This window comes from Megalobrama amblycephala, linkage group LG17, assembly GCF_018812025.1.
Source record: "Megalobrama amblycephala isolate DHTTF-2021 linkage group LG17, ASM1881202v1, whole genome shotgun sequence".
NCBI classification, from domain to species: domain Eukaryota; kingdom Metazoa; phylum Chordata; class Actinopteri; order Cypriniformes; family Xenocyprididae; genus Megalobrama; species Megalobrama amblycephala.
Genome location: NC_063060.1, coordinates 38,643,669 through 38,671,617, shown reverse-complemented (window position 1 = coordinate 38,671,617; position 27,949 = coordinate 38,643,669). Strand labels below are relative to the sequence as shown.

Sequence of the window (27,949 nt, the reverse complement as noted above, 5' to 3'; positions counted from 1 at the left end):
GGACTAGCTTAAGCCTCGTCTGAAAAACTGGGGGAAAAATGTTTAGCTGTATTTGAGCCATGGATTTTTTGCTCAATCAAAGACATTTGGTAGACAAAATAACAATTTACGGTAACTCATATCACTATATCAGTGTATCACACATGCTCTGAATGCACAATCATTTATCAATCAGCAATCCATTATTATGAAATGTAAATGTGCTATTTTATTGTGAAATTTCACATTAATGTCTGAAAATGCACACTTATAAACTAGGGGCTGTTTGTTTTAGGGCACAAAAATGTTGCTCAATCTAGATAGAAAAAAACTTGGCTGGAGATACACATTGCTACACAACCACACATCTGGAAACTTTCCGATTCCCACCAGTAACTTTATGGTTGAATTGTAAATAAACTAATTTTATAGAGGGCATGAGGGAGATCAAGAGTACCCAATGTTAAGTATAATAATGAAATCATACAAAAGATGATACAAAAGAAATCATTTTATTAGAATACAACACTTAACATGTATTTGCCATCTATTAAAAATGATAAATGCATTGTTGGTCACAAATGAGCTATTTTTAATAACTATTATCTGGCAGTATGGCAGTCAGTTTAATTTTTTTCCATGCTTTTTTTCCATTTTCATACAATAAAATGAGAAAGGGTTGAGAACCAACACAACGCAACAAAACAAACATAATTTTCTACCATCTCAAAGATATTCAGACATTCAGCTTTAATAACCACCCCTGTTTCCGCCCCACCCACCTCTGAATCCCCTCCCTCCATATCCTCCACCTCCTCCTCCTCCTCCTCCTCCACCTCCTCTGTATCCTCCACCCCCATTAGATCCTCTGTATCCACCAGATCCCCTGAAACCACCCCCACCAGATCCCCTGAAGCCACCACCACCACCACCATACCCCCTGTATCCACCCCCACCGCCGCCGCCGCCTCCGCCACCACCGCCGCGATACCCTCCTGATCCTCTGAAGCCGCCTCCACCACCCTGGTATCCTCCACCTCCTCTGTATCCTCCACCAGACCAGGATCCACCGCCACCGCCTCTGTATCCTCCTCCACGGCCCCTGAACTCTCCACCACCTCCAAAATCAGTACGGGCCATCTTGGGTGGACGTGGACCATCTCCAAAGCTGTAAAAACCAAAGATAAGATGCATTAAAATTAATTTTAACACATCAGATCAAAAGGGACCTAAATAGGTTCAATTATCTCACCGTGGGTTAGTGGCCATGAGGTTGATGCCTGCTGATGAGGGTCTAGACACAAGTCGAATGACGTTCAGCAAGCGCTCATTGGTGGGATCCAAACTTCTGATATATTCTGGGTCTTTGGTCACCTCCACCACCAGGCCTTCCATTGCTGCCCTCAGAGCTGCCACACCAGCTGCTAAATCATGGGGAATCTGCAATTTGAGCCTACAGAAGGAAGGAATATTCTTGATAATCAAGGAACATTTCTCTTGTTGATTTCCTTGCAAATATTTGGTTTGGAGTCCCGTCTCATGAATTAAGGAGCGCTTCATGAGAAACATACCAGTCATCAAGCACAACAACTTCTCCATCGGACGTGATCTTCTTCGAGCCGAACAGAATGAGCTGAAGAGGACTGACAAGAGTCATTCCTTTGGCAGAGATGGCTCGAGTTCGGATCTGTAATTACAAAGACAAATTAAGCTTGTGTACTCCTAAATGTCAAGAAAAAAAAATTACCTTTAGCAGATCATTAAGGGGTCACACTTGGCTCTTTCGTGGTCAAAAGTGACCGAAGCTTTGAAATGTAACTTTTGTTTTTCAGGAAAATGAATGTTCAATAACATTTTTTGATTATTATTTAAAGTTGAGAGGGTATTTTATGATACTATGCAATATTTATACAATTTGTATGAGCTATTTTTCCCCCCACTGAAAATACATTTTTTTTAAAATATATTTTTTCAGTTATTTTTCAATTAAAGCAGTATTTCTTGTTAAAAGAGACAAATCATTTAAAATCCCATTTTTTTGAAGGTCGATTAGTGCTATCTGGTGGGAGTAAAAAAAGAAACTTATGTAATAAGTTGGCTGACATAGGAAAAGTACACCATATGCCATGGTGTAACCACTAGATTCCTATATAGTTCTATATGAAGTGGCTTATAAATTCTCTAGTGCTTTTCAAACATAAATACTTATTTTTATTAACTTGTAGACTTGGATTTATACTTAAACATTCTGAAAGACTACTTTTTGTTAAGGTTTAGATTTTTTTTTTGAAATGTTGATTTGAAGTGTCAGTTTTTGCATTAATTTTACTAGTCAAACAACAACAGAACATTTTGTTACACATAACATCAAAATTCAATAAAAATGTAACAGAAATGAACAGGTATGCTTTATTACAGCTTAATAAATCTGGGTCTGATCTAATTTCAACCTCTTACGAGTCTTTTGGCTCACTTTTACCATATTGTTACTGCCACACCAGTTCATTTGTGTGTATAATAGTGTGTTGGTTGTGTGTGTGTCTCTGCATGTTTGTAAGTGTGTGTATTAGTGGGTGTGCCTGTTTTGTACTTTTGTGTAACCTCTTCCTTGCGGTTTGATTTTTTACTGCTTTGTGGCTGAATTATTGATTTTATTTCACACATTTGCAAAAACTTGCTGTGTTATAGTCACACTACTTCATATGTATGTGTGTATGGGGGTTGGGGGGTGGATGTGTCTATTTTGCACTCTTGACATTTTAGAGTGTCCCCCCTTCATTGCTGTGTACTTTTCATATTTCCCATTAATTTCCTATGTCGGTCTTTTTTGACCACAATGGTGCCAAGTGTGACTTTTTTGACCCTTTAACATATACGAATCATGTCCATTATTTTTTTGTATTCATATAGCTAATGCGACAAAAGTCACTAAGTGTCATCCCTTTCAGATTAAGCCAAAAAAAAAAAGAAAAAAAAAAAAGGTAAAATTTCAAAACGTAAAAATTTGTCATTTTTGACCGAAGAGTACCAGAGGGTTACCATTCACAAGCTTGAGGTATGCTGGTTTGGTGCTCAAGAATCATTTCACATGATCAATGTTGAAAACAGTTATATTTTTGAGAAAACTATGAGAGAGAATGAGAATGTCCCACTCAATATCACCTGCAACTGACTAGCAAGTAGAAAATTATGGTTCAACTCTGTGATGTAACTGAAGTCTTGAGTCTAAATGAAGTAGAAACAAACAACAGTAGTTTCAAGCAAGACTTTAAAACAAACCTTTTCCCCAAAGACAAAAAAGGGAGATGGATACGTCATATCGTGGTTGCTGAAAGGACAGTTGACTGAGGATTTGTGAATGAGAGCATTTCGTCCCTCTGTGGTCAGGATCTTCCTTTTCTCTTTGTGATAGCACACGTTAGGGTAAGAGCCAAACGTCAGCAGAGAGATCACCAAATCCAAGTTATTGTCCGGTCCCACGTTGTTAAACACCTGATTCAGGAGGCACTCTACAAGAAAGGATGAAAATAATAATCCAATTCAGAAACTCAAACAACATCTGTGAACAGTAGCACTACACAGAAGTGCATTTAAAAGCAAGAGTTTACCTTCAGGAAAGCCAACATTAACAAGGATGTCCTTCAGCTGGACCTTGGCCTCCCAGGTCATCCTCAAAGTAGGCATGTTCAGCCTCTTGTGCTCACAAAACCTTATCTCTGCATCCTCACCTCCCATCCTGAAAAATGAAGATCCATTTAAATAGCGAATCCCTCAAGAAATTAAAATGTAAATACAAAACAAAACACACACACAATACAGTCAGAATACTAATTTAGTACAATGCCCTCTGGACCCACCGGACTTCATCCCAGGCCTGGAAGACAGAGAGTAAAGCCACGTGATCTGAGAAACGCGTGCCCGCAAAGTTCCTATGAACAAAGCCGAGACGTTTTCCCTCGTTGATGAAGGGCTCGGGGAAACAGGACGCTGCCGAGATGGTGCACACTGCATCTCCAACACTAAACAGCACAATCACATACAACAGGTAATTGGGGAAAACCAGCTAATTAAAAAGTATGTACAAAACAAATTATATAATACACATTATATTTCAATATTTATTATATATTATGCATGTTTATAAATACACTAACATTCAGATGTTTGGGGTTAGTAAGATTTCAAACTGAAGGAAATTAATTAAACTGAAAGAAATTAAAATTAAACATTAAACTGATCAAAAGTGACAGTAAAGACATTTATAATGTAACAAAAGCTGTCTATTTTATATTAATGCTTTTTTATTTAAACTTTCTATTCCTCAAAGAATCCTAGAAAAAGTCACGTTTACATTCAGCAGCACAATGGTTTTCAACATTGATAATAATAATAAGAAAAAAATAATGTTTCTTGAGCAGTAAATCATCATATTAGAATGATTTCTGAAGGATCATGTGACACTGAAGACTGGAGTAATGATGCTGAAAATTCAGCTTTGACGTCACAGGAATAAATTACATTTTAACATGTATTAAAGTAGAAAACTTAAAAAATTGTAGCTAATATTTCACAATATTACTATTTTCACTGTATTTTTGATAAAATAAATTAAGCCTTGGTGAACAAAGAGACTTTTCAAAAACCTTACTGACCCCAAACTTTTAAACAGTAGTGTATATGCATGTCTATTTATATTTTTTATCTTTTTGTTAAATTTTACTTTTCATTTTTGGGTTATATGTGCCCTGACAGTTGTGAGATTCACCGATTTCATAAACAGCCAAGGTTGAATGAATAAACTTACTTAAAGATGCATCCCATGATCATCATCTTCCCCAGACGTGGTTCAATGGGCAGTTTGGCCAGAATGCGTCCCAGTGGAGTCAGCTCATCATTACAGTCTAGAGCATCCAGCTCTGGGGAACAACAGAGCGGCTTGTTAGATTTGGTTCACTTCAACATTAATACCATTAAAACACCGAAGCTGTACCTCTCAGCGTATGTTCAGCTTCAATAACGGCATCCAATGGAGGCGGCTCAATGGCTTTGGACAGGAAATTCCCGATGGGACCCAGTCTCAGTAGCTTAATGCTGAGGGCCACCTCATGCAGCGGCGTGCGGAAGATTTCTGGAGTCATATGGGTCTCCAGTCTGTATAACAATCATTGCAATCATCAACATTTCAGATACAGTTTGATTTTGTCTGATGTACCATTACAACTGAAGTACAACATTTCATACTTTTCAAAACGAGCTCTGCTGCACAGGTGAAAGCAGAAGCCTGGTCTGACTCGGCCAGCTCGCCCCTTCCTCTGCTCAAGGTTGGTCTTGGAGGCCCACACTGTGGCGTAGTTTGTCATATTGTTGTGAGAAGTGAACAACTTCACTTTCTGCCTACATGAAACATATTTGATATTTTAAAGCCATTTGTGGATACAAGGGAGCATATAGAGAATATAAATGTACAATGAAAAAGTTCACCCAAAAATAAAAATCATCATCATTTATTCACCCTCATGTCATTCCAAACCTGCATGACTTTATATGTTCTGCATTACACAAATGAAGACAATGGAAGTCAATACTAACCAAATGATCTCTTTATGAACTTTTTGAAGCGGCATAGCCGTCTATGGAGGGACAGAAATCTCTCAGATTTTATCAAAAAGATCTTCATTTGTGTTCTGAAGATGAACGAAAGTCTTACAGGTTTGGAACGACAGGAGAGTGAGTAATTAATGACAGAATTTTCATTTTTGGGTCAACTAACCCTTTAACTCAGACAGGTTTGGAATGACATGTAAATGAAAGAAATGAGAGTTTTAATTTTTTGAGTGAACTACTTCTTCAATTAAAGGAGCTGCTTACTTGCAGGAGTCAAGAACAAAGACCACATCGTTGATGGTGATGCTGGTCTCAGCAATATTTGTGGACAGAATGACCTGTGGTGAAAGAAAAAATGTGTTTTACAGCAAATTAATACATCAATTCCTAAAGTGAACAATTAAACTTCTACAGACCTTAGTCACACCGTCAGGGACGGGCTCGAACACTCGCCTCTGTTCTTCCCTGGGGATTTGAGAGTGAAGGGGCAGGATTCGGTATTTATGACCGCCTTAGAGAGACGTAAAATTGGAGAAATCACTATTAGTCATATTAAGAAATTAGGAGATAAAAGAGGAAAGATTTTACTTGAGTGTGAGCAGAATATAATTTAATTACAAACCGAAGTGTGGGTTCATCTCCAGGTGTTTCTGCATGGAATAGATGAGGTTCCAGCCTGGCAGGAAGACGAGCACGGCCCCCGGTACTTCCAGCGTTTCAATGTACTTCAGCAAAGCCTCAATCAGCTCGAATGGAGTTTCCTTTTCATTCAGCTGAGACATGGCACGCTTGGTCTCAGGACTATACTCAGGTCCACAGATGACATTACAATTCACCTGTAGAAAACAGAAAGAGAAAAGTCATGCTTTCCAGGCTCAGTTAATTTATTGAAATGATCAAGTAAACTGTCATGTGTACACCTGAACACTGTTGTGGAGTAACTAACGTTTAGAAGCTGTTCATCAACTATGTTTTTGTTTTCAGTTTTAGTTGTACTTTAATCCAATCAATGACTGCATAAAAGCCATATTTAATTTTAATTTTTGTCTTAAATACTTGTATTTTACATACATTTTAATAAGTGGGTTTTTATGCACCCAATTTAAAAAAAAAAAAAAAACATACGTCTTCTTCTCCACCCTCTTCATCTTTATCTTTTTTCTTCCGGTCCATTGGTGGTGGTACGAACTGAGTCATCTGAATGCAGTCTTCTAGGAAATACTCTGGACATCGAAAAATACAAATTATAATTTGAAATGACTTAATATAGTGTTTCACAGTCAACACATTCCAAATTAATGCTCTTTTATTGAGCAATGGGTTTCCAAACTTATTTTTAAGGAATATTTAATCCAATATGTGAGAAGATGTTAATATTAAAGAATTAAAACTACATTATAATACAGTGCATTGTGAAAACATGCTTCTGACCTTGTACAGGATGTGCACGTCCATGCACCTCGATGACAGGACAGTTGAAAAAGTATTCCATAAACATGGTGGTGTCAATGGTGGCAGACATGAGGATGATGCGCACATCAGGGTAAGCCTGGACCACATCTCTCAACACCACCAACAGGAAATCAGACTGGACAGAAAAACACATGTGAATATAGTTACACAGGACACCTCTCTAAACTGCTGATATGGTATGGTAATGTACTTACATTTAAGTCCCTCTCATGGATTTCATCCACAATCACATGACTGATGCCACGGATACCAGATTCCAGCTTCCTCAGCAAAACCCCTGTGAATAAGACATTTTTAGCTATATCGCCCAGCCCTGTGCTGCAGTCATAGATTAAGAAGTGGAACTTACCAACTGTGCAGAAGAGGATGCTGGCATGAGGTCTGGGCAGGACAGACTCAAAACGCACACTGTAGCCACAGCTTTTCCCCACCTCCTCTCCTCTCTCAAAAGATACACGTTCTGACACTGACACAGCACTGATTCGTCTCGGCTAGGAGGATGAACGGCAGCAGAGGCAAGTCACAAAACGGGTCTCCTTGTGGTGGCCGAGCACACAAAATAATTAAGCATTTCAACAGACTCACCTGTGTAACAACGATATTGCATTCAGATGCTCTGCCTCCCTGTATGAATTCATCCAAGATGTACTGAGGAACCTGAGTGGTCTTTCCACAGCCGGTGGCTCCACGAATGATGACCACTGGGCTATTGTGAATGGCGGACATGATTTGCTCCTTAAAGTTCTTGACTGGCAGCTGACTTCGTTCCTCTAAAATCTGTAAAAAGAACATGAAGCTAGTTGATTTCACAATACCAAGTAGAAAAATTTGAAAATGGCACCTTTAAAAAAAATAAACAGCTTATATATTCAATCTCTACTTGTGGGCAGGAATTAAACGCCCCTTTCAATGATTGGTCAACCAAACATCAAACAGTGCAGTCATCATTTGTGTTACATGTATACATTAGGGGTGGAACGGTACGTGTATTCATCCCAAACTATCACGGTACAGTTCATGAATTCAGATGGCGAATACAGTCAGTCACAGGCAATACACACTACAATCCAGAAGGGGGCGCACAAGGTAATGCAATGCTGTTTGCAAACCACCAAAACAGGAAAAAGCGCAGAAGAACAACAAACAATCTATGCATTGATATGTTTACATATAATCTCTCAACCAGTGTTTCAATCGCGGAAAGAAATCAATTAAACATCTTGAGAATAATATCTCACGTAGCGTTACATTTACCTCAGGCAAGTCATTTAGTGTCCACAGCATATTGGTTCACTAGAGAAATGAACTCTAGAGGGGAGATTTTCACTAAATATGTGCACTATATTAGCTTATATATTCATTATATTTGCTTTACCTTTTAGTAATGTCTTACTTAATATATGTTTAAATAAATTTGACATGAAAACAAGTAACAGTGTAAATAATATTTAAAAAATGAACTGGAGTAGAAAAATAATTGAAAAATATTTTTATAATTAGATTAACGGAAGTTAATGGAAAACCTGTCTTATGTTAACATGTTTTTTTTTTTGAGTGTTGATTATTATATCTTCAAAAAAAAAATGCAGCAATTTTATGTTTAGTTTTCTCTCCCCTGCTGTACCGAACCCGTACCAAACCGTGACCTCAATACCGAGGCATGTACCGAATCGTCATGTTTGTGTACCATTACACCCCTAATATATACAGTTTACTCCTTTTGTATGACATAATGGGATTGGGGGTGGGGGTTAGTATTATTGTTTCAATGTTTGCTTTATAAAATGTGAAATGCTTTCAAATAAAATATTCAAAAGATGTAAATGCCCTCAAAGCTAATACGCAGACATTTTTGATTTCATGGAGTCTTTAAATGCTGTTTTTCTCTCACCGTCTGCAGATTTGTGTCGTGTTCAAGCTGATAGTTGAGCTCTTGCAGCAGGTCTGTGCTGATCTGTTCTGGGGTACACTGCAAACCAAAAATAAGTACAATACGTTTTCAGTTGTATGAAGTATACAGAACACTAAATTGAATTAATATCATTTAATAAGAAAATTTCACTGCAGAACAGCAGACTCACAAATGCCAGCGGTCCTTCGTCAATGTTGGAGCTGGTCCAGGGGTTCCAGTTGACCTGTGGTGGCGACCACGGCACCACTCCCGCCATGCTCTGCCTTTGTGAGGGCTCAAAGTGAGCCAACTTCCCTTGTACCAGAGATACTGGATTGCTGGGGTCCTGAGGCTAAAACAGGACAAAGTTTCTGGCACATGCTTATATGTCACTAATGATACGTCATGTAGGTTTTCTGTCCAACACTTACAGGAGGAGGGATTTGGATGCCAAGTTCTTGCACAATACTGTGCAATTGCTGCTGTAGATCATCACTGACATTCACTTCATATACATCCACCTGTCATAGCATCCCAAACAGGACGTTAGAGTCAATAAACACACAGACCTCAAAGATAGTTGAACTGGGGTGTTAAACTCACACTTTCTCCCTCTTTCTTCTTGGTCAGTCCTGTGAAGGCTTCTATAACCCCCAAATGGTAAAGCTGACGGACAAGAGAAAGTGCACAGGACTGGGCGGCCAGCTTCTTTGTAGAGCCGTGCTCACGTGCACAAACCTCTGGAAAAGTAGGACAGCATTAGCAAGGACACAACTTCTGATTGTTGATGTGAAACTGTTTTCCCTTGACCTTAGTATAGTTTAGTATGTAGAAGGTTGCGAAGTATTCGGATACTTACTCCTACCCAGTTGTCTTACAAAGATAGTCATCTCAGCAATAAAACTCCTATAATAGAGCAAGATTTAAAAGACATCCAAACATGACATTTAGCTCACAGATGATAACAACGTAGCACAAAACAAACCTCATAAACTGACCTCTTAACTGGACAGCACATGAGATCAACAGAGTGACATTTCAGCGCTGGGTCTGTACAACCCATCCTGAGCAGGTTTGTTTTTCTGCCAGACTTCTAAACAGGGAGTTATTCCTCTCTAGGTACTGGAGAAGTCGACCCCTGATGGATGAGTGACATCAGAAATCACAACCAGACATTACTTTGCCTCTCCCACCTCTAAACCCAACCAATCATGTACTTCACCATGTGACCTCTTAGTGTAGCCTAAGTCATGTCACATGTTTTCCCCCATGTAAGGTTGTGATTTCTGGCATCTCCGTTGTCCTCCATCAAGATTACATACTACATGGGTGAATCTCACAAAAACATGTCCAGGTCATATTTCACCCCAAAATCAAGTAAATATAACAACAACAACAACAACAATAATAATATTATATATTTGAATGGATGTAACTTTTTAGAACCGGTTCCATTTTAGAACCGGTTCCAAATTTCCAAGAATCAAAAAGACTCACATTTTGATTCTGCTTATCGATTCCTGTGCGAGCATTTTAATGTGATTTTAAACAATTCAAGCGCAAGAAGATGCCAAAGAGAAGTAAGTTTGGCACTCGCGCACCGTTTTCTGTGCTCTCATATAGTGCGTGAATATTGATGAGTTTTATTTCGTGTCTCCTTGTGCTTGAACACAAGCACAAAAGTATGTTAAAAATATCCTTGTAAACCAAGTTGGTTTTGTCTTATGTGAATGTAAACAGTTAAGAAGAAAACGCATGAATGGTATATTGGATCCGTGCATTCGGTCTTAAAGTGACAGCAGCCTAATAAACCTGCTGCAGTCTGTCATTAATGTTAAACAATAAATGAAAATCACTCACTGCTCTTGACTGAACAACTTTTATACTTTTAATAAGGATTAATATAATATATAAAATTATATTGTAATGTAATATATATAATATTTATTAAGGATTTATATAAAGGATAATTATGCTGTGTGTTATTTTACATCTGATTTCAATTTCATTTCTATTTATTTGTTCTTATTTTATTACTGACAACGCAGCCCAGGAGACAATGGGCCTACAGATCCAGTTCTGGCTGCATAGATTTTTAAATCCCCGTATCCGCTTACAAATATATATATATAATCTATTTTTAATCTCTATAATAAAAATGTATAATTCAGATTTTGATCTCCATATCCATTTACATATATTATATATATCTTCCAAGAGGTTTTTTCCCTCCTAGGACTTTTTTCCCACGCTGGGTTTTCTCCTAGGGGGTTTTTTCCACCCCTAGGAGTCAGCCGACATTGGCTTAATGTAGCACCATCTTGTATATGTTACATATTACCACGCTTGTTTGTACAGCTTATTTTTAACCACTTCCCTTTTTTTCTGTGCTTCTAATATGTAAAGCTGCTTTGAAACAATTGCCAATTGTAAAAGCGCTATATAAATAAATTTGACTTGACTTGACTTGACTGACTGTTTACTTGCCTTTAATAATGTTTGAAATTTATATTAGTCTAGTTTTTTTTTGCTGTGACATTTTTATTAAAATCATAAACAAAAGTTCTTCATCTATGTTTTCTTTAGGCTGCTGATTTTCATTCATGGTATTCAGCTGAGATAATGTTTTGCATAGAATAATATGTTTGACATCTAAATTTTTGAATCAGAATCGCTAAAAAAACAAACCAAACCTACATCAATATCTTAATATTATTATTATTATTATTTATTAATAATAATACAGACCGCTTTTAGAACCATTACTTTTTTGCACTGTGATATTATGGCAATTAAGTATATTATTCCTATAAATTTTCATTGCTGTAATTCATTCTTTAGACTCTGGAGTGAAATATGACCTGGACATGTTCTTGACAAGTTTCGTGAGATTTACCCATATGACATTGTTGATTTTGTAAGGTAACCTCCAAGATGAGATCGTCTTTTTGTTATCTGAGATCTCCTTGAGGTTAGATACACATCAAGGAGTTCTCTGTCGTTGTTTCAGTCCAGCAGAAAAACAAACCCTTGATACATCACAATAAGGCATCTCTCAAACAGCAGGTGGGACGGGTTCAAAACTAAGCTGTTGTAGTAAATGGCTGTATTTAATGGGACTATTCTGACCTGTTGTGGTCAGGCCCAACTTGGCTGTACTTGTAATCAGTTTGGTTTTTCTCCTTCTGAAAGAACTGGTTCAAACGGGCCTTTGCATTGTCCAGAGTCCAGTTCCCATGCAGGCCAGCGTTCAGATCAACTTCCTCTGATTCAAGGGTCTTGGGGAATAAGAAAAAGAGACCTTAATTCTCATAAACGTTCTATGATGGTGGTCATAACACAGCAAACTGCCTTAAAATGAAGAGATACCGCTTTGTCTTCCTGTTCCTCTCTCTTGGAGTAATACTGCTGCAGGTTGGCTCCTCGCTCCCATTGAGCATTACCAAAACCTTGAGCATTACCAAAACCAGAGTAGCCAACACCTGTGACTCCAGGAACGGGTGCAGAAAGCTCAGAAGGTTCTGAGACACAGGAAGAATTCAGTGTTAAAAATGGTTGTTTTAGTAAATGTTTAATAGGCTTTAAATAAAACCAGTGTGTCAATACAACTAGTCAGTTTGCTAACCAGCCCATGCTGCTAGATGCCATAACTACACCAATCTGTGGGCAAAAACCATCGCTCTCCATTGACAGCCATTTACAAGTAGCTGTGTATTCTGACTAAATATTTAGAAAGCAACATCTAAAGCAGATACTTCATTACATTATAGCAGATGATGCGTTTTAGTAACGGATTACTGGATTAATTCCAAGTTTCTCACCAATTTCCTTCTTCACAGCCAGATGTGGAGGTAGTGGACAGTTGGATGGGAGATTTCCAAACTCACCACCACCACCACCACCACCACCTTCTTCACTCCCTCCATCAGGAACACAGGCCTGAAAATGAGAAACGTAAACTCAGACCTTCCTCAAAACACACAACAGATGAGCTGTGGTCAACACAAATGTGATACTGACCCCTAGAGCAGGAACTTCACCAGGACTTATTTCTTTCATCCGAACAAGATAATTCACAAAATCCCGGGCAGCATTGGACTGAGCATCCTTCTTGTTGGTGGAATTTCCCATGCCAATGTAATTGTAACCCTCCACACGCACCTTAGAGAAGAAACACGGTTTAAAATGGTTCTCCAACTACAACACATACATATAATGCATATACATGCATTTATATGTAAGAATGTATATATATGGTGCTTAAGCAGCACAATTGTTTTCAACATTGATAATAACTGAGTATCAAATCAGCATATTAGAAGGATTTCTGAAGGATCATGTGACACTGAAGACTGGAGTAATGATGCTGACAATTCAGCGTTGCATCACAGAAATAAATTATATTTTAAAGTATATTAAAATAGAAAACCAGAATTTTAAATTGTAATGATATTTCACAATATTATTGTTTTTTCTGTATTTATTATGAAATAAATGCAGCCTTAATGAGCATAAGAGACTTCGTTCAAAAAACTAAAAATAGTAATGTTTCCAAACTTTTGACTGGTAGTGTATATGCATGATATATATATATAAACTTTATATATAGGCCTCAGCCTTACTCTCACCTCACACACGAATTTCTGTCTGTTTTTATTCCCAGCTGCTCGGATGTCATAGTTCGGTGTTATCTTCTTTTTCCCACACCAAGCATATAGGAAGTTCTTAATGTCCGCCATTGTTGACGGCCTGCGTGTGAATTAGATTAATATTAATATAACGATAAGGGGAAAAAACATTTCTCAGAGATAAACACAACTGAACTGAGTGCAGGAGCGAATGCAAAACGATAAACAGTAACGTACGGCGAGAACAACTGTATCCATCTAGATTACTAACACAATATGGTTTTAATAAGATAAGAGTTTAAATTGTATGCACAAGAAAAAAAATCTTACATTTAAATGATAACGTTACATTTAAACAGATTTATTTGGATATATGTTCGCAAGTAGTCTGCAGCAATGAATGGGCTAATATTAGCTAGCCTACTACAGGCGTCTCTGCGCCATATTAGAGAATTACTATAAAATGAAACTATTACATAAAATTAAGATGAACTAATTCACGTTTGTATCATACCAGAAAAAGGCCCTCTCGCGCAAATCCAAACAAGACGTACACGATATTCAGAAAAGTGCGTATGCTACAGGACAACTAGCATTGCGGTAAACACAGAACAGGAACAGGAAGTGACGCAGTCATGAGAGCGCAGCGTAAAGTCCAGATTCATCAAAATTTTAATCGAATGTCAGTTCCTATTTATTTGGAGCAATGAAGGTTAATTGTAGATTATTCCTTGATTTATCCGAGTTGTTTTTATTATTATTTCTATTTTTTTTTATCTTTCTCGTTATATTTAGACATATTCACTTAATACCAAATGTAAATCTTCCGAATACAATGACTCCCAGTTTCACAGACAAGGCTTAAGCTAGTCTTAGACTAAAATGCAAGTTTGAGCTGTTTTAACTGAAAGCAACTTGTACTGACAGTTCTTAAAATGTAATTTATTCCTGTGATCAAAGCTGAATTTTCAGCATCATTACTCCAGTCTTCAGTGTCACATGATCCTTCAGAAATCATTCTAATATGATTTGATGCTTAAGAAACATTTCTTATTATCGATGTTGAAAATAGTTGTGCTGTTTAAAGGGTTAGTTCACCCAAAAATGAAAATTCTGTCATTAATTACTCACCCTCATGTCGTACTACACCCTTAAGACCTTCGTTCATCTTCAGAACATAAGTTAAGATATTTTTGATGAAATCCGATGGCTCAGTGAGGCCTCCATTGACAGCAGGATAATCAACACTTTCAGACGCCCAGAAAGCTACTAAAAACATATTTAAAACAGTTCATGTGACTACAGTGGTTTAACCTTAATGTTATGAAGAGACGAGAATACTTTTTGTGCTTCAAAAAACAAAATAATGACTTTCTTCAACAATATATAGTTATGGGTGATTTCAAAACACTGCTTCATGAAGCTTCGAAGCTTTACGAATCTTTTGTTTCCAATCAGTTGTTCGGGGCGTGTATCAAACTGCCAAAGTCACGTGATTTCAGTAAACAAGGCCCATTAAGGCCCCGATATACTTCAAACGAAGTTCTTTTTCGTTCTTCGTTTAGGAGTAAAACGAAGTTCGAAATGTGTGACCAGTGATATACTGTAAACGAACATCTGACGCCGCCCACACTGCGGAGATCGACGGTTAGATGAATATGTAAATATGTGCCATGCACTTTCTTCTCAGTAATAAATTAACACAACAAAAATGAGAAAAAAGCAAGCCTTTATTATAGAAAGCATAAGAAAAGCATCTGATCATAAGAACATGGGTTTGTTAGCATGAGCTCTGCAAATTAGCACTCCAGTCACGTTTATTTTTTATAGCACTTTATTCAACAGATTGCTTAAAAACAAGTAGCTTTACAGTATCAAAAATGAGGCAGTGTCAGTGCCTCATTTCATCAGAAGCACAACTTCATTTTGTACATTAAAGCGGCTATCCAGTGTGTGTTCATGTTTTCACCTGTGGAGATCTTACCTTGACAAACTCAACAGATGAAATGAGTCAGAGAAGAGTTCCACATGAAAGAAGGCGGAGCCTCAGTGCACATCTCCTATTATGTTATTGTCACGGACCAATGGTAGTATGAAGGTGTTTTGCAGCTGGAGGGAACTTTTCCTGAGAGTTCGCTTTGGCAAGCCGTTTCGAACTTCCAAAAAGAACACAAAACGAATGAAACAAAAGATTCATAAAGCTTCGAAGCTGCATGAAGCAGTGTTTCGAAATCACCCATCACTAGATATTGTTGAATAAAGTCATTATTTGTTTTTTTTTTATTTTTTTGGCACACAAAAAGTATTCTCATCGCTTCATAACATTAAGGTTGAACCACTGTAGTCACATGAACTGTTTTAAATGTGTCTTTCTGGGCATCTGAAAGTGTTTACTATCTTGCTGGCAATAGAGGCCTCACTGAGCCATCAGATTTTATCAAAAATATCTTAATTTGTGTTCTGAAGATGAACAAAGGTCTTACAGGTGTGGAACGACATGAGGGAGAGTAATTAACGACAGAATTTTCATTTTTGGGTGAATTAACCCTTTAATATTTTTTGCTAATATTTGTTGTAATATTGCAATAATGCCAATGGCAAAATGAAAGGAAGAGAAAGCAGAAATGATCAACCATTTTCAGGTCACACACAGACAAAATGATCAATGAGGCCACAATCCATCTTTATTCAATGCTCAGCTTTCAACTTTGGGACTGACCATCAGTACAATTGCTACAAGAACAGCAAACATTGAGGAGTCCTGTGCCACAAAAGGTTAAAGGCATTGATGCTCATATTGACAGTGTGAGAACACAGTGGAAAACGATGACTTTTAATTAATAAAGGTAACGACAAACAATAAAGAGGATCAGAAGGAGGGCAGTGAGGCTGTCTAGAACAAGAGGGCAGTGAGACTGAAGATTGGTGGTTTCACAGCACTCTGGTCAGATACACAGGGCAAAAAATGTTGAGTGACAGTCAAATAGCCTACATATGACAAAATAAAAACCGTTAATTCAGTTCAGTATTTTAATTCATTAAACCCACTGCTTCAGTCGTCTTTTTAGTAACATATTAATGAACACATACTTAAAAATCTTGAATATCATGTTCAAGATCTTTTGTAATTTTGCAATTGAACTGTGGCTGCCTTAACCGTGTCCTTTCAGTTAGTCACCTAAAAATTAGATGTAAGAACCTTTTGCAAGATGATAACATAAAATAATAATAATAATAAAAAAAAAAATAGAAAATTTGTGTTAGAAAACTGAGTGCATAAAATTGCCTTCCATCTGCCTGTCAGACTCTGCAACTTGCGGACATTTACATCTACGGCTGATACCTATGTGCTTTTCTTCATATTTTCTTTTAAAACAATTCTATTTTAAGATATGTACATCTCCTTCATATATCTTAGGCAATAATTAAAAATCTTTTTGCAATCTTAAATCAGCATTTATGCGTAAATCAGTCTTAAAAAAAACACAAACTCTGACTCAGAACCAATACTACGCTTAACTCTCCCACGCAATTTCAAAACACTCCTCTGCAGTAGCATTTCTGTACACAACCAATATTAGATAACGTTTATATACAATAATAACCAGACATTCCTTGCAAACGCATTTATACAGTAGTCAGTCAGTTTTTAGGCATGTAGTCTAGATACTCTGTCCCTGTTGAACTCGACCGATCGGTGCCGGTGATCTGTTTTTGGAGCACCAATCGGCACGGATCATCAAGTCCTGAGCACCAATCAGCAGCTGCTGTTCTTAAACTCTCCATTCTCTGTGATGGAGAGCTTGGTGGGGTTGGTGGGCGACAGGCCATTGCGGAGGTTGTGCATGCTGTATCGCTCTTTCACCTGAGTGAGGGCACTCATCAGCCGAGAGTTAGCTGCATCCAGGGAGCTGATCCTCTTCTCCTGCAAGAGAGAGAGAGAGAGAGAAGTACATCAAAATCTGGAGGTCAGATGTTACACACAGTGGATATTAACATGACTTAAAGGAATATTCAAGGTTAAATATTACAACCCACCCTTGGTCATTTAGATGCAGAAGACAGGAGCTCACAATTTTACATAAATTTAATTTACATAAATTATATACACCGATTAGGCATAACATTATGAGCACTGACAGGTGAAGTGAATGACACTGACTATCTCTTCATTACGGCTCCCGTTAGTGGGTGGGATATATTAGGCAGCAAGTGAACATTTTGTCCTCAAAGTTGATGTGTTAGAAACAGGAAAAATGGACAAGCGTAAGGATTTGAGCGAGTTTGACAAGGGCCAAATTGTGATGGCTAGACGACTGGGTCAGAGCGTCTCCACAACTGCAGCTCTTGTGGGGTGTTCCCGGTCTGCAGTGGTCAGTATCTATCAAAAGTGCTCCAAGGAAGGAACAGTGGTGAACCGGCAACATGGTCATGGGCGGCCAAGGCTTATTGATGCACGTGGGGAGCGAAGGCTGGCCCGTGTGGTCCGATCCAACAGATGTGCTGCTGTAGCTCAAATTGCTCAAAAAGGTAATGCTGGTTCTGATAGAAAAGAAGTCAGTTCCTTTCATGGAAACGGTATTCCCTGGTGGCTGTGGCCTCTTTCAGCAGGATAATGCTCCTGCCACAATGCAAAAATGCTTCAGAAATGGTTTGAGGAGCACAACGAGTTTGAGGTGTTGATTTAGCCTCCAAATTCCCCAGATCTCAATCCAATCGAGCATCTGTGGGATGTGCTGAACAAACAAGTCTGATCCATGGAGGCTCCACCTTGCAACTTACAGGACTTAAAGGATCTGCTGCTAACATCTTGGTGCAGATACCACAGCACACCTTCAGGGGTCTAGTGGAGTCCATGCCTCGACAGGTCAGGGCTGTTGTAGCAGCAAAAGTGGGACCAACACAATATTAGGAAGGTGGTCATAATGTTATGCCTGATCGGTGTATGTATATAATATGTCAAAAACTTGTTTAAAACTAAAAAATGTATTGTCATTTATTAGGGAAATAAACTGAAACAACTAAATGGTCTTTATTCACACATAATAACCCCAACAATTATAATTAACTTTTTATTGTATTTAACCATGAATATTCTTTTAAAAAAGATTGATTACAAATAAAACAATATAATAAAATGATGAATGTGAAATAATGAAAATATTCAAAGTAAAAAAGTGGACATATATGGTGAAACTAAACATTATAAATAAAATAAAATCAATAAATTTAATGTTTTATTATGTGTATATTTTTTAAAAGTATAACCAAATCAACTTCATATGAAGATAAATTCAATAAGGCAAATAATAGCTGACATGAATAGGGCCCATTCATAATCTGTGCCAGTCTGACAACAAACAGTCAAGCAAGTGTCAGGCAATCACATGTGCTACAAGAATCTGTCACACAAAACACACAAAAGGGCAAGTTTGTGAGGACAGCAAAAAGAGGACAACTCAAATCCTGCACAAACAACTTGCAAAGACAAAACCAGAGAAGTAAAAGCGAGACCATCTTTACACTATAAAATAATTATCTGCAGAGGGCAGTGGCAATTTGTGTGGAGTGCACACACACCGACTAGGGTGCTGGGAGTGTGGCAGCATGGGCAATCAGGAAGTGACTAGGCAAAAATAAGGAGGATAAAACATAAAAACAGCAGCCAAAGCTAGAGCTCACAGATACCAGGTACTGAATCTGCTAGGAGCGATCCCTATAACAACAGCACTAAACATCAGGAAGATGCTCGGACAGCTTTGAAGGGTGGGAAAAGCATGAACGTTCACTAACCCCAAGGAGAATTTTGAAAGTGAAATGGCAGAACAGGCTACGACCACAAAGCTGAAATATGCAAACATATTCAAGTATCCATTTTAAAGGTAAAGTGTGTAATTTTGCCACTAATGTTGTCATGAACAATTTCATTCCATCTACGATCCCAAAACGATTTCACTGGCTGAGAGATTTTTTTAATGATTTCTCTTCCGTTCCTGATCCTACAAAACTGCTTTATGATGAACTGTTATTACAGCCACTAACGTCTTTTAAATGTAATATAAGCATTATTACTTAAAGGGACAGTCCATCCAAAAATTTAAATTCTCATTATTATATGTAACATTAATACTATTGCAATTTAAATGTGATTCTTTATTAATATTTAAAGGGATGTGTCATCCAAACTTGTATGACTTTCTTCCTTCTGTGGAACATAAAAAGGAGATACTTTGAAGAATGTTGGTAAACAAACACATATATATATATATATATATATATATATATATATATATATATATATATATATAAAAAATGTTAGATAAATAAATTATTAAATAAAAATTTACATTTAAATGTAATATATTATTCATGTTGCATATAATAATATTATTTATTACTGCATCTAACATTATTATATCATTGGCATTTTTTTTTTGTTAGCTTACGTTTTGCAAGCTAACCGTTAGCCTGGTAGCTTAGCCTATACCCCCATTCAATAATTTTTTTATACATTATTTTATACATTATTATACATTTTTGTTTGATTGATCAAACAATGTTAAAAACACAAAACCAGTGTTTACACTGTTCTTAAAGGGATAGTTCACCCAAAAATTAAAATTATCCCATGATTCACTCACCCTCAAGACATCCTAGGTGTAAATATCTTCTTTCAAACGAACACAATCAGAGATATATTTAAAAATATCCTTGAAAATATCCTTTTGAAGCCCCAAGAAATCCATGCATAAAAAATAACCCATACGGCTCCAGGGGGTTAACAAAGGCCTTTTGAAGTGAGGCGATGTGTACGAGCGTCTGCCGGAAGCTAGTTGATATAGTTCATAAAGTTGTAAATACGGATATTTTTCTTACAAAAACCCGTTGCTTCACTTCAGAAGGCCTTTATACACCCCCTGGAGCTGTATGGATTACTTTTATGATGGATGGATGCAGTTTTTTTGGCTTCAAAATCTGAACTACTGGGTGAACTATCCATTTAAGTCACCCTACAAATGGTTGTGTTATAGTGGTCTCCACACATTACATTTGGATAGAACATCTTTTAACATTGAAAAACTACACACTTAACCTTTAACCATTGTTTTTTATCATCTGAAGTGGAGAGAAACAAAATGGCTTAGAGGACTGAGTGTTGCAAAGGTTCAGGCCGGGCATGGGTGTTGGAGTGGGGTGCGCTTACACAAGCCTAGCTGCTCTGCAGGAGCAGAACTGTCTGCTTGTACTTGCCTGCTGGTATTACCTCAGTTCCATTAGCGACCTGGAATTCAGTAGGACACAGTAACAATGAGCCAGTCAGCAGCCTGCTTTAATACCATCTGAGGTTTAGCAGGGAGTTCAAAGCATACCACTGTGCAGCACACACAGGCCAGCACCTCACAACCAGACAATAGACTAAGATGATCTCCAAACTCACACTAAAGTTGCCTTGCATTTGTCATGCTGGTTAATATGGTCATCTGCAGTACCTGTGCATCAATTATCTTCTGTTTGGCATCTATGACCGCCTGCATCTCCGCATGGTCTCTCTTCAGTTCTTCTTCCACGGCCATCAGCCTATGAACCACAAATAACACAACACCCTGTCAGATTTCACAGGGTTTTACAATTACAAATAATTTTCTTTTTTTACATTTTTTATATATTGTATATATGAACGAGATGAATTAAAGGTCAAATGGAAAAAAAAACAAAAAAAAAACCTTAATACTAAAATTTTACTCAGCAAGGCTACATTTATAATGTTATAAAAGATTTCAATTTCAAATAAATGTTGTTTGTTTGAAATTTCTATTCAAAGAATACTGGGAAAAAAAGCCCCTGTTTACACCTGGCATTAAGATGCGTTTTGGGCTACGTCTACACTTATCCGGATATATTTGAAAACGGAGTCTTCGTCTAAAAACGCTCCGCGTCCACACTATCATTTTCAAACGTTTTCCAAAAGTTGCTCATCCACACTGAAACGTATGAAAACGCTTACATCCCCCTACTGTGCATGAGTAAAGCTTCGACCTGAGTCATTTCCGCTAGGCGTTTATTTACTTTCCGGCTCTTTGAAACTTTGCGGCAATGTCGAGGAAAGGCACTGAGTTTTTTTAATGGACCGACAATGAGGTGGAGTTGTTGCTGCGAGTAACACAGGAGTATAAAGTGGCCAAAGCAAGTGAGAATGTAGACTGGGAGATGTGTCTTGGCTGAATTGGTCATATGACTGCATCACATGACTAAAAATGTGTCATCATATTCAAAAGCCTCCGTTTTCACAGTCCACACTACGGCACGAAGACGACATTTTCAAATTTATCTGCTTTGGAGAGCGTTTTCCAAAAGCTACGTTTTCGTTGACTTAAAACGCCGTCTCAGTGTGGACGGAAGGCCAAACGGAGAGAAAAATATACGTTTTCAAACGAAAACGTATTAATGTGGACATGGCCTTGGTCGATTGGATCGCAAGTGGACGCTAAATTCAGGTGTGAACAGTGAGCTTGTCCACTTTGGACCACTTCTAGAGGTAGTCGAAAACACATTCGACCGGATTGCTTTCGTAGTGTAGATGCTCATGTGGTTGAATGTGTTTGAACAGCCACTAAAGACCACCTACTCTCCGCCTACTGACCTAATGCGTAAACATTATGGGAAATGCGCTAGCAAGACGGGATTTAAACATTATCGGCTGAAGACCCAAGTCTGGTTTGCAGACGAAAAATGTACCAAGCACAATGTTCTCTCACCATTCCTGATTTCTAACACGCACTCAGCGTTCGGCTGGTCTTGCGGCTATCAGAGCAGAAACGAAAGCTGCTGCTCTCCGTATGTTTTTCCATCTTCTCCGGCCATTCATATGTAAATTAAGCAAGCTTATTTTGTTCAGTAGATCGAAAGATCTGTGAAAAAACCCATACATATGCCCACCCACAGACCCTCTCCTTGAAGAAATCAGGACAGAAGTGGTTGAAAGTGGACAAGAGAGACGGATTAAAACACCAGGTGTAAACAGGTATGTGTCTCCCTTGTCTACTTGAGATCCGATTAACTAAAACGCACCTTAATACTAGGTGGAAAGGGTGTACAGGGCCCTTAGGGTGTACAAATGTTTTCAACATTGACAATAATAATAAAAAATGTTTCTTGAGCACCAAATCTCCAGATTGAATGCTCAGATAGCTTAGATGACCTTTAAATGATTAAACAGCAAACATACAGATATCAAAGGATTTTACTTGATCTTTACCAAATGTTTTTTGCAATTAAAAGTGTAAGATTTCCCCTCTGTAATTTTACTCATACTCTGTCTGTTCATAAACCCACCTGCAGATAATACTCTTCATCTGGCTATCTTTCTCTTCCTGCTGTCTGCGCAGACGGTCCTCGCTGTCCTCCAATCGAGCCTTGTATTCCAAGAGCAGCTTCTGCATCTGCTGTTCCTGCGCCAGTAGTCGTCTCTCATACTCCTCGAGTCGCCGGCTAGATGTCCGCAGTCGCTCCTTCAGCTTTGAGATCTCCTGTTCGTACTTTATAGAAGAAGAATAGAAGATCTTAAAACCTTATACAACGCTTATTTGCAGGCATTTTTCTTTATCGCTTTAGTACCTTCTCTACATGTTTGGCATCGTCTTTGCTCTGGCCTTCCTCTTCCTCATCTTCATATTGGCCATTATTCAAGACCCATGCGGCAGTTCGCTCCACTGGAGACATGGTGACTGACTCTACGGGTGACTGGACCTTACGGACACAAGCAAACAATTATTGCATGTATATCACAAGCATTATTTGGGCTCAAACATTTACAAATAAAGCAAACTCTCTTTGCTCTTTACCTGTTTGTTGCCTCGCCCTCCTGGTACCGAACTGTCTCTGGAGCATGTGGACTGCTGCCTGGATCTCTCACCACTCTGCTGCATGGGTTCTGTGTTGACGCTGCTGCTACTACGGAGGGAAGTGCTGTGAGGGAGTGACCTTGGGGTTCGCGCCCCTGCGTTTCCTGCCACCAGCCCCACTCCTCGACTCTGCTGCTCCACCTTTACGATATGTGCCGTACCTGCGCTGCTCTGCCTAGGTACAGCTACCACCTGGGCTCCCGAGTGCTGGTCTGCCAGGGGTGGGTGCCAGCGTGCCGTGGGAGGAGGCGTCTCCTGCCCCTGGATGCTTTTGCGAGCGAGTTCCTCCTCCACGCTGCTGGTGGAGGGCATCCTGGCTCTTGGAGTGGCTCCCCGGCCACCTGACGCACTGGGGCTGGCACTCCGAGAACTGCCTGTGCTCAGGTTCTCCGAGCTGGAGTCCGGCTGCAGGGACTGGGCGGAGTGCGTGGATTGGGTCGAGTGCGTGGATTGTGCGTGCAGGTTGCTGAGGTGGTAAACGGGGTTTTGGAAAGACAACGGTTGCAGGCTGCGCTGCTGGCTGAGGGAGGGGTGGATAGGACGACGCACCTGCGGGGCACTCTGGGGCAAGTTGTCCCTCAGCTGGGGAACTTTCGGATGGACGGGGGGCTGGTGGAGGTGTGGAGGAGGGACAGGGCCAATGGAAGCTTGAGAGCCCACTCGGCCTAATCTAGGAGGGGCTTCATTGAGAGGGTTGGGAACCGGATGCCCCTGTGCCAGGTAAGAGTCCTGCAGGTCCATTAAAGATATGCTGCGTCCGTTCGGGAGTGGGCTGTCTCGCTCCTCTTTGTCAGAGAAGCTCATGCTGTGCGTGGAGGACTGCTGACCCAATAAAGGATGCTTCCCTCGGACTAAGGCCTCCATGTGCTCCTGGACAGGAGATTTGACGCTCCTCATTTCACTGGGGAACGAGATATGCAAGAATGAATATATGAGAATAATGCGGTCATACTATTGCACATGATTTTATTGTCAAATTCAGTCTCAGGTGTTTTGGAGAGTCAATGTAACATACAGGTACAACACATTGGTGTGACATTGCATTGTGATCTTTCTTTGTCCTATACCCATTGGCTTTCTCAGAGAAGTATACGTAAGCTTGCCAGCCATCTGTTATGAAGACTTTTTAAAACCGTGATGAAACAGAAGCTGCAACAGATCTTTTCTTCTTTATTTTGACGTTTTGTGTTTTGTGGTCTGCGCAGATTCGCGCATATGATCCGCTCTGTGCTATAATGTCTCTGGACTGGAGCTGCTGCGGTTTGCGTGACACTAACATGAAACCAGACTTTATTTGCCTCAATGGAAAGCATATATAGTGCATATATATATATCTATATATATCTATATCTATCTATCTATCTATCTATCTATCTATATATATATATATATATATATATATATATATATATATATATATATATAGCATTCACTATATAGTGCAGTATGTGCCATTCACCATATAGAAAATAGTAAATGTGTGAACAAGTGACCGATTTCAGCTGCAGTTTCAGCATCTATTTATAATGTAGGGGATGGGACACTTCAGATTCTAGAGAGCATTTGATTGGACAGAAAATCTGATGAGAAGCTGAATGGTGATGTCTTCAAAATCATTATTCTATATTGGTGGAAGTGAAAGACTAAGTTTTGAACGCTTATTTCTTCTAAATACGATTTTTTTGTTTTGGAGCACACTAACTTATAGATAACAGTAAGGCTAACATATTCAAAAATATGCCAAAAAACTTGATTTCATGGTGACTTTAAGTCAATTATAATTACAAATCATGGGATCAAAACAATTAAACATGCATGGATGAATAGTTCAATGACATAAGATCAAAAACATGCCTTTAGAAGATAGATTGGGTGAATTTTTATTTCATGCCAACTTCAAAGTGATCTTTCAGCCAAGGAGGTCTAAAGACATGTGAACCTCTATGATACATCTTCCTTAAGTATGGCTTTAGAAGATTTGGAATGTGGAGCACATGAGACACAGATATCAAAATAAAGAAAATGGTGTCCTACCTGTCTGCTGGGTCTTCAAATATTCTCTGCAGTCCTGAGGACACACTTCCACTGATGTCATGAGCAGAGCTATGGTCCTGGAAGCGCCTGAGCTGCTGCTGGATGGGGGTGGGACTGGACAGCGAGCGGGTAATATCGCCAAGGATTCGCGGCAGGGGCCCCAGTTTGGCCACCGTCGCCTGCAGGAAGGAATTGTCACCCTGGGTTGGTGCGTTACCATGGTAACCACATTACGGACCACAGAGGGCAACCACATGGAGCCCGAGAGTTTGAGGGTGCAGATGGCAGATTGGTGGGTTGGCAGTTTTTTTTTTTTTTTTGGTTGGTCGAGATAGTAGGCACCATAATGCATTGGTGGCAGGACAGCATTACCATGGAGACACAGTGTGTCGGACAGGAAAGGGTGGAATGTATAGTGGCATGGGTAAAAAGAGGAGAAAACAAAAGGAAAAAAGTCAAATTAGGGATAAATAAAAGAAAAACCAAACACATGCTTCTACAAAAATGACAAAAGCCATTCCAAAAACAACAAACCAAAACAAACAAGGTAAAAATGGTCAAACACAGGGCATGCATCAAACAACAACAGAAGGTTATGTCTGAGACAAGATAAAAGAAAGGTTGAGATGAATTAACTCGTGACAGGAAACCAAAACATTGTGCAGGGAGGTTTTAATCGCAGACCAAACAAAACCATGCTCCAGACGCAACAGGTCAGCAAGAGTTAGGGGAAGGGCATGTGGGAATGCGTGAATGCGCTGTGTCCAATGCCATCAGACAGACTGTTTCAGTTTAAACAGGGACACTAACCTCGAGGATAACCTCTAATAATAACAACAACAACAGTGCAAACAAGTGCAAAGCTTTTTTTTTGGTCACACACAGCCCTTTAACAGTACTGTAAAGATAACATTTAAAATCAGCTACATCCTTACAACGTTTAGTGGGGATCAAGCATTACTGACATAAAGCACACAGCTCAACATAAAACATTTGCGGCAATACCTCTGAGGTATGAAATGCGCTTCCTGATTTTGAGACATGGGCGCTCTTAATTAATACTTAAAGGGTTAGTTCACCCAAAAATGAAAATTCTGTCATTAATTACTCACCCTCATGTCGTTCCAAACCCGTAAGACCTTTGTTCATCTTCAGAACACAAATTAAGATATTTTTGATGAAATACGTGAGTCGCCGAGACTGCAATATTATTACCACATTCAAGGCCCAGAAAGGTATTAAAGACTAGTTAAAATAGTCCATCTGACTACAGTGGTTCAACCTTAAATGTTATGAAGCGACGAGAATACTTTTTATGCGCAAAAAAACAACAAAAACAATGACTTTATTCAACAATTTCTTCTCTTCCCTGTCAGTCTCTTACGTTGTTGATGTAGTGTAAACAGTGCAGCATTTCCGTGCTCTATGTCAAAACGCCGGCTCAGTATCGGCTGACGCCGTTCAAGTGATTGAACATAAAAAGTATTCCGGTCACTTCATAAAATTAGGGTTTAACCACTGTAGTCACATGGACTATTTTAACAATGTCTTTATTACTTCTCTGGACCTTAAATGTGATAATTAAGTTGCTTTCTATGGGAGATAAAAGCCTCTCAGATTTCAACAAAAATATCTTAATTTGTGTTCTGAAGATGAACAAAGGTCTTACGGGTGTGGAACGACATGAGGGTGAGTAATAAATGATAGAAATTTCATTTTTGGGGGAAATAAACCTTTAAAGGTGCACTCAGTAATTTTTTTTTGTTTATGTCAAGTAATATTCTTTTTGTGCATGTTGCATTTGTAAGTATTGTTCATTTCTATATCTAAAACTTTTTAATGACGAAAAAATGACTGAGTGAAGAGGTTTACATCTCTGTGGTGCATTTTTAACCCCCTGTTGTCACGTCTTATGAATAAAATAGAACCTCAGCTGTTTTCAACTTTAGCCTACAGTAGATTTCATTGTAAGAGGTATTGTTGCAGTATAAAGGTTTGGAGGGATTGCAGTACCTTGTCCAGTTGAGACACCACCTCCCACAGTAGTCCGTGAAGCACGGACAGCTCGCGGCCTAGGTCGATGTAGCCCTCAAAGCCTGGGGTGTTGGAGATCGTCTCAAGATTCGAGATCTCAAGCAGAAAACGTGTCATACCAGCCCATTCGTGCTCCAGAAATTCATTCATGAAAGCCATGTACTCTTCTTTGTTCCCGAATCTGATGTAACAGAGAATAAGAAATGCATGAGAAATTCTAAAAGTGCTCGAAGGCAGACTGAAGTTTTACAATGATGCATTTACTTGCACAAGAACATTACAAAATGAATACACAACATTAAATCAGAATTTGGTCATATTTTGAATATGTAAGTATCATGTAAATCACTAATCTGATTGCTCTAATCAAAATTTGACTTAAGTTCCAATTTTCACATTCAAAT

General features: G+C 38.8%; 2 protein-coding genes across 7 annotated transcripts in view; both read right to left on the bottom strand.

The window, feature by feature from the left end:
- Positions 1–472: 472 nt before the first annotated feature.
- Positions 473–14,224, bottom strand: dhx9 (DEAH (Asp-Glu-Ala-His) box helicase 9). 2 transcript variants are annotated; one of them, XM_048163357.1, is made up of 28 exons: positions 14,090–14,224; positions 13,576–13,696; positions 12,968–13,108; positions 12,769–12,886; positions 12,317–12,468; positions 12,077–12,225; positions 9,807–9,853; positions 9,551–9,687; positions 9,379–9,468; positions 9,138–9,299; positions 8,948–9,025; positions 7,642–7,833; positions 7,406–7,547; positions 7,251–7,333; positions 7,015–7,171; positions 6,709–6,806; positions 6,206–6,419; positions 6,000–6,094; positions 5,848–5,921; positions 5,221–5,373; positions 4,970–5,130; positions 4,784–4,895; positions 3,837–3,998; positions 3,588–3,715; positions 3,259–3,488; positions 1,551–1,666; positions 1,232–1,432; positions 473–1,147 (listed from the first exon to the last, which is right to left on the bottom strand). In XM_048163357.1, the coding sequence occupies exons 2-28, from the start codon at positions 13,684–13,686 to the stop codon at positions 730–732; spliced, it is 3,921 nt and encodes a 1,306-aa protein (XP_048019314.1). In that variant the 5' UTR covers positions 13,687–13,696; positions 14,090–14,224; the 3' UTR covers positions 473–729. The 2 variants fall into 2 exon arrangements, with proteins under 2 accessions (XP_048019314.1, XP_048019315.1); XM_048163358.1 differs by lacking the exons at positions 12,317–12,468; positions 12,769–12,886; positions 12,968–13,108; positions 13,576–13,696; positions 14,090–14,224 and adding an exon at positions 9,946–10,085 and having other exon boundaries at positions 12,077–12,213.
- Positions 14,225–16,237: 2,013 nt separating this feature from the next.
- rasal2 (RAS protein activator like 2) overlaps positions 16,238–27,949 on the bottom strand; it is a 96,458-nt gene continuing 84,746 nt past the window's right edge. For 4 of the 5 annotated variants that reach the window (XM_048163855.1, XM_048163853.1, XM_048163857.1 and 1 more), the window contains 7 exons: positions 27,525–27,726; positions 25,512–25,711; positions 23,418–24,378; positions 23,191–23,322; positions 22,909–23,111; positions 21,066–21,153; positions 16,238–17,500 (listed from right to left, as the gene is read on the bottom strand). In XM_048163855.1, the coding sequence (XP_048019812.1) occupies positions 17,333–17,500; positions 21,066–21,153; positions 22,909–23,111; positions 23,191–23,322; positions 23,418–24,378; positions 25,512–25,711; positions 27,525–27,726 (1,954 nt within the window). In that variant the 3' untranslated portion in view covers positions 16,238–17,332. The remainder of the gene's footprint in view (positions 17,501–21,065; positions 21,154–22,908; positions 23,112–23,190; positions 23,323–23,417; positions 24,379–25,511; positions 25,712–27,524; positions 27,727–27,949) is intronic. The other variant, XM_048163854.1, reaches the window with a different exon arrangement.

Coding starts and splice junctions, on each gene's coding strand:
- dhx9 (XM_048163357.1), bottom strand. CDS start 13,686: ATGGCGGACATTAAGAACTTCCTATATGCTTGGTGTGGGAAAAAGAAG. Junction 6,807..7,014: donor ACGTGCACATCCTGTACAAG/GTCAGAAGCATG, acceptor TTCGATGTCCAG/AGTATTTCCTAGAAGACTGC. Junction 1,667..3,258: donor TTTTTGTCTTTGGGGAAAAG/GTTTGTTTTAAA, acceptor TTGTAATTACAG/ATCCGAACTCGAGCCATCTC.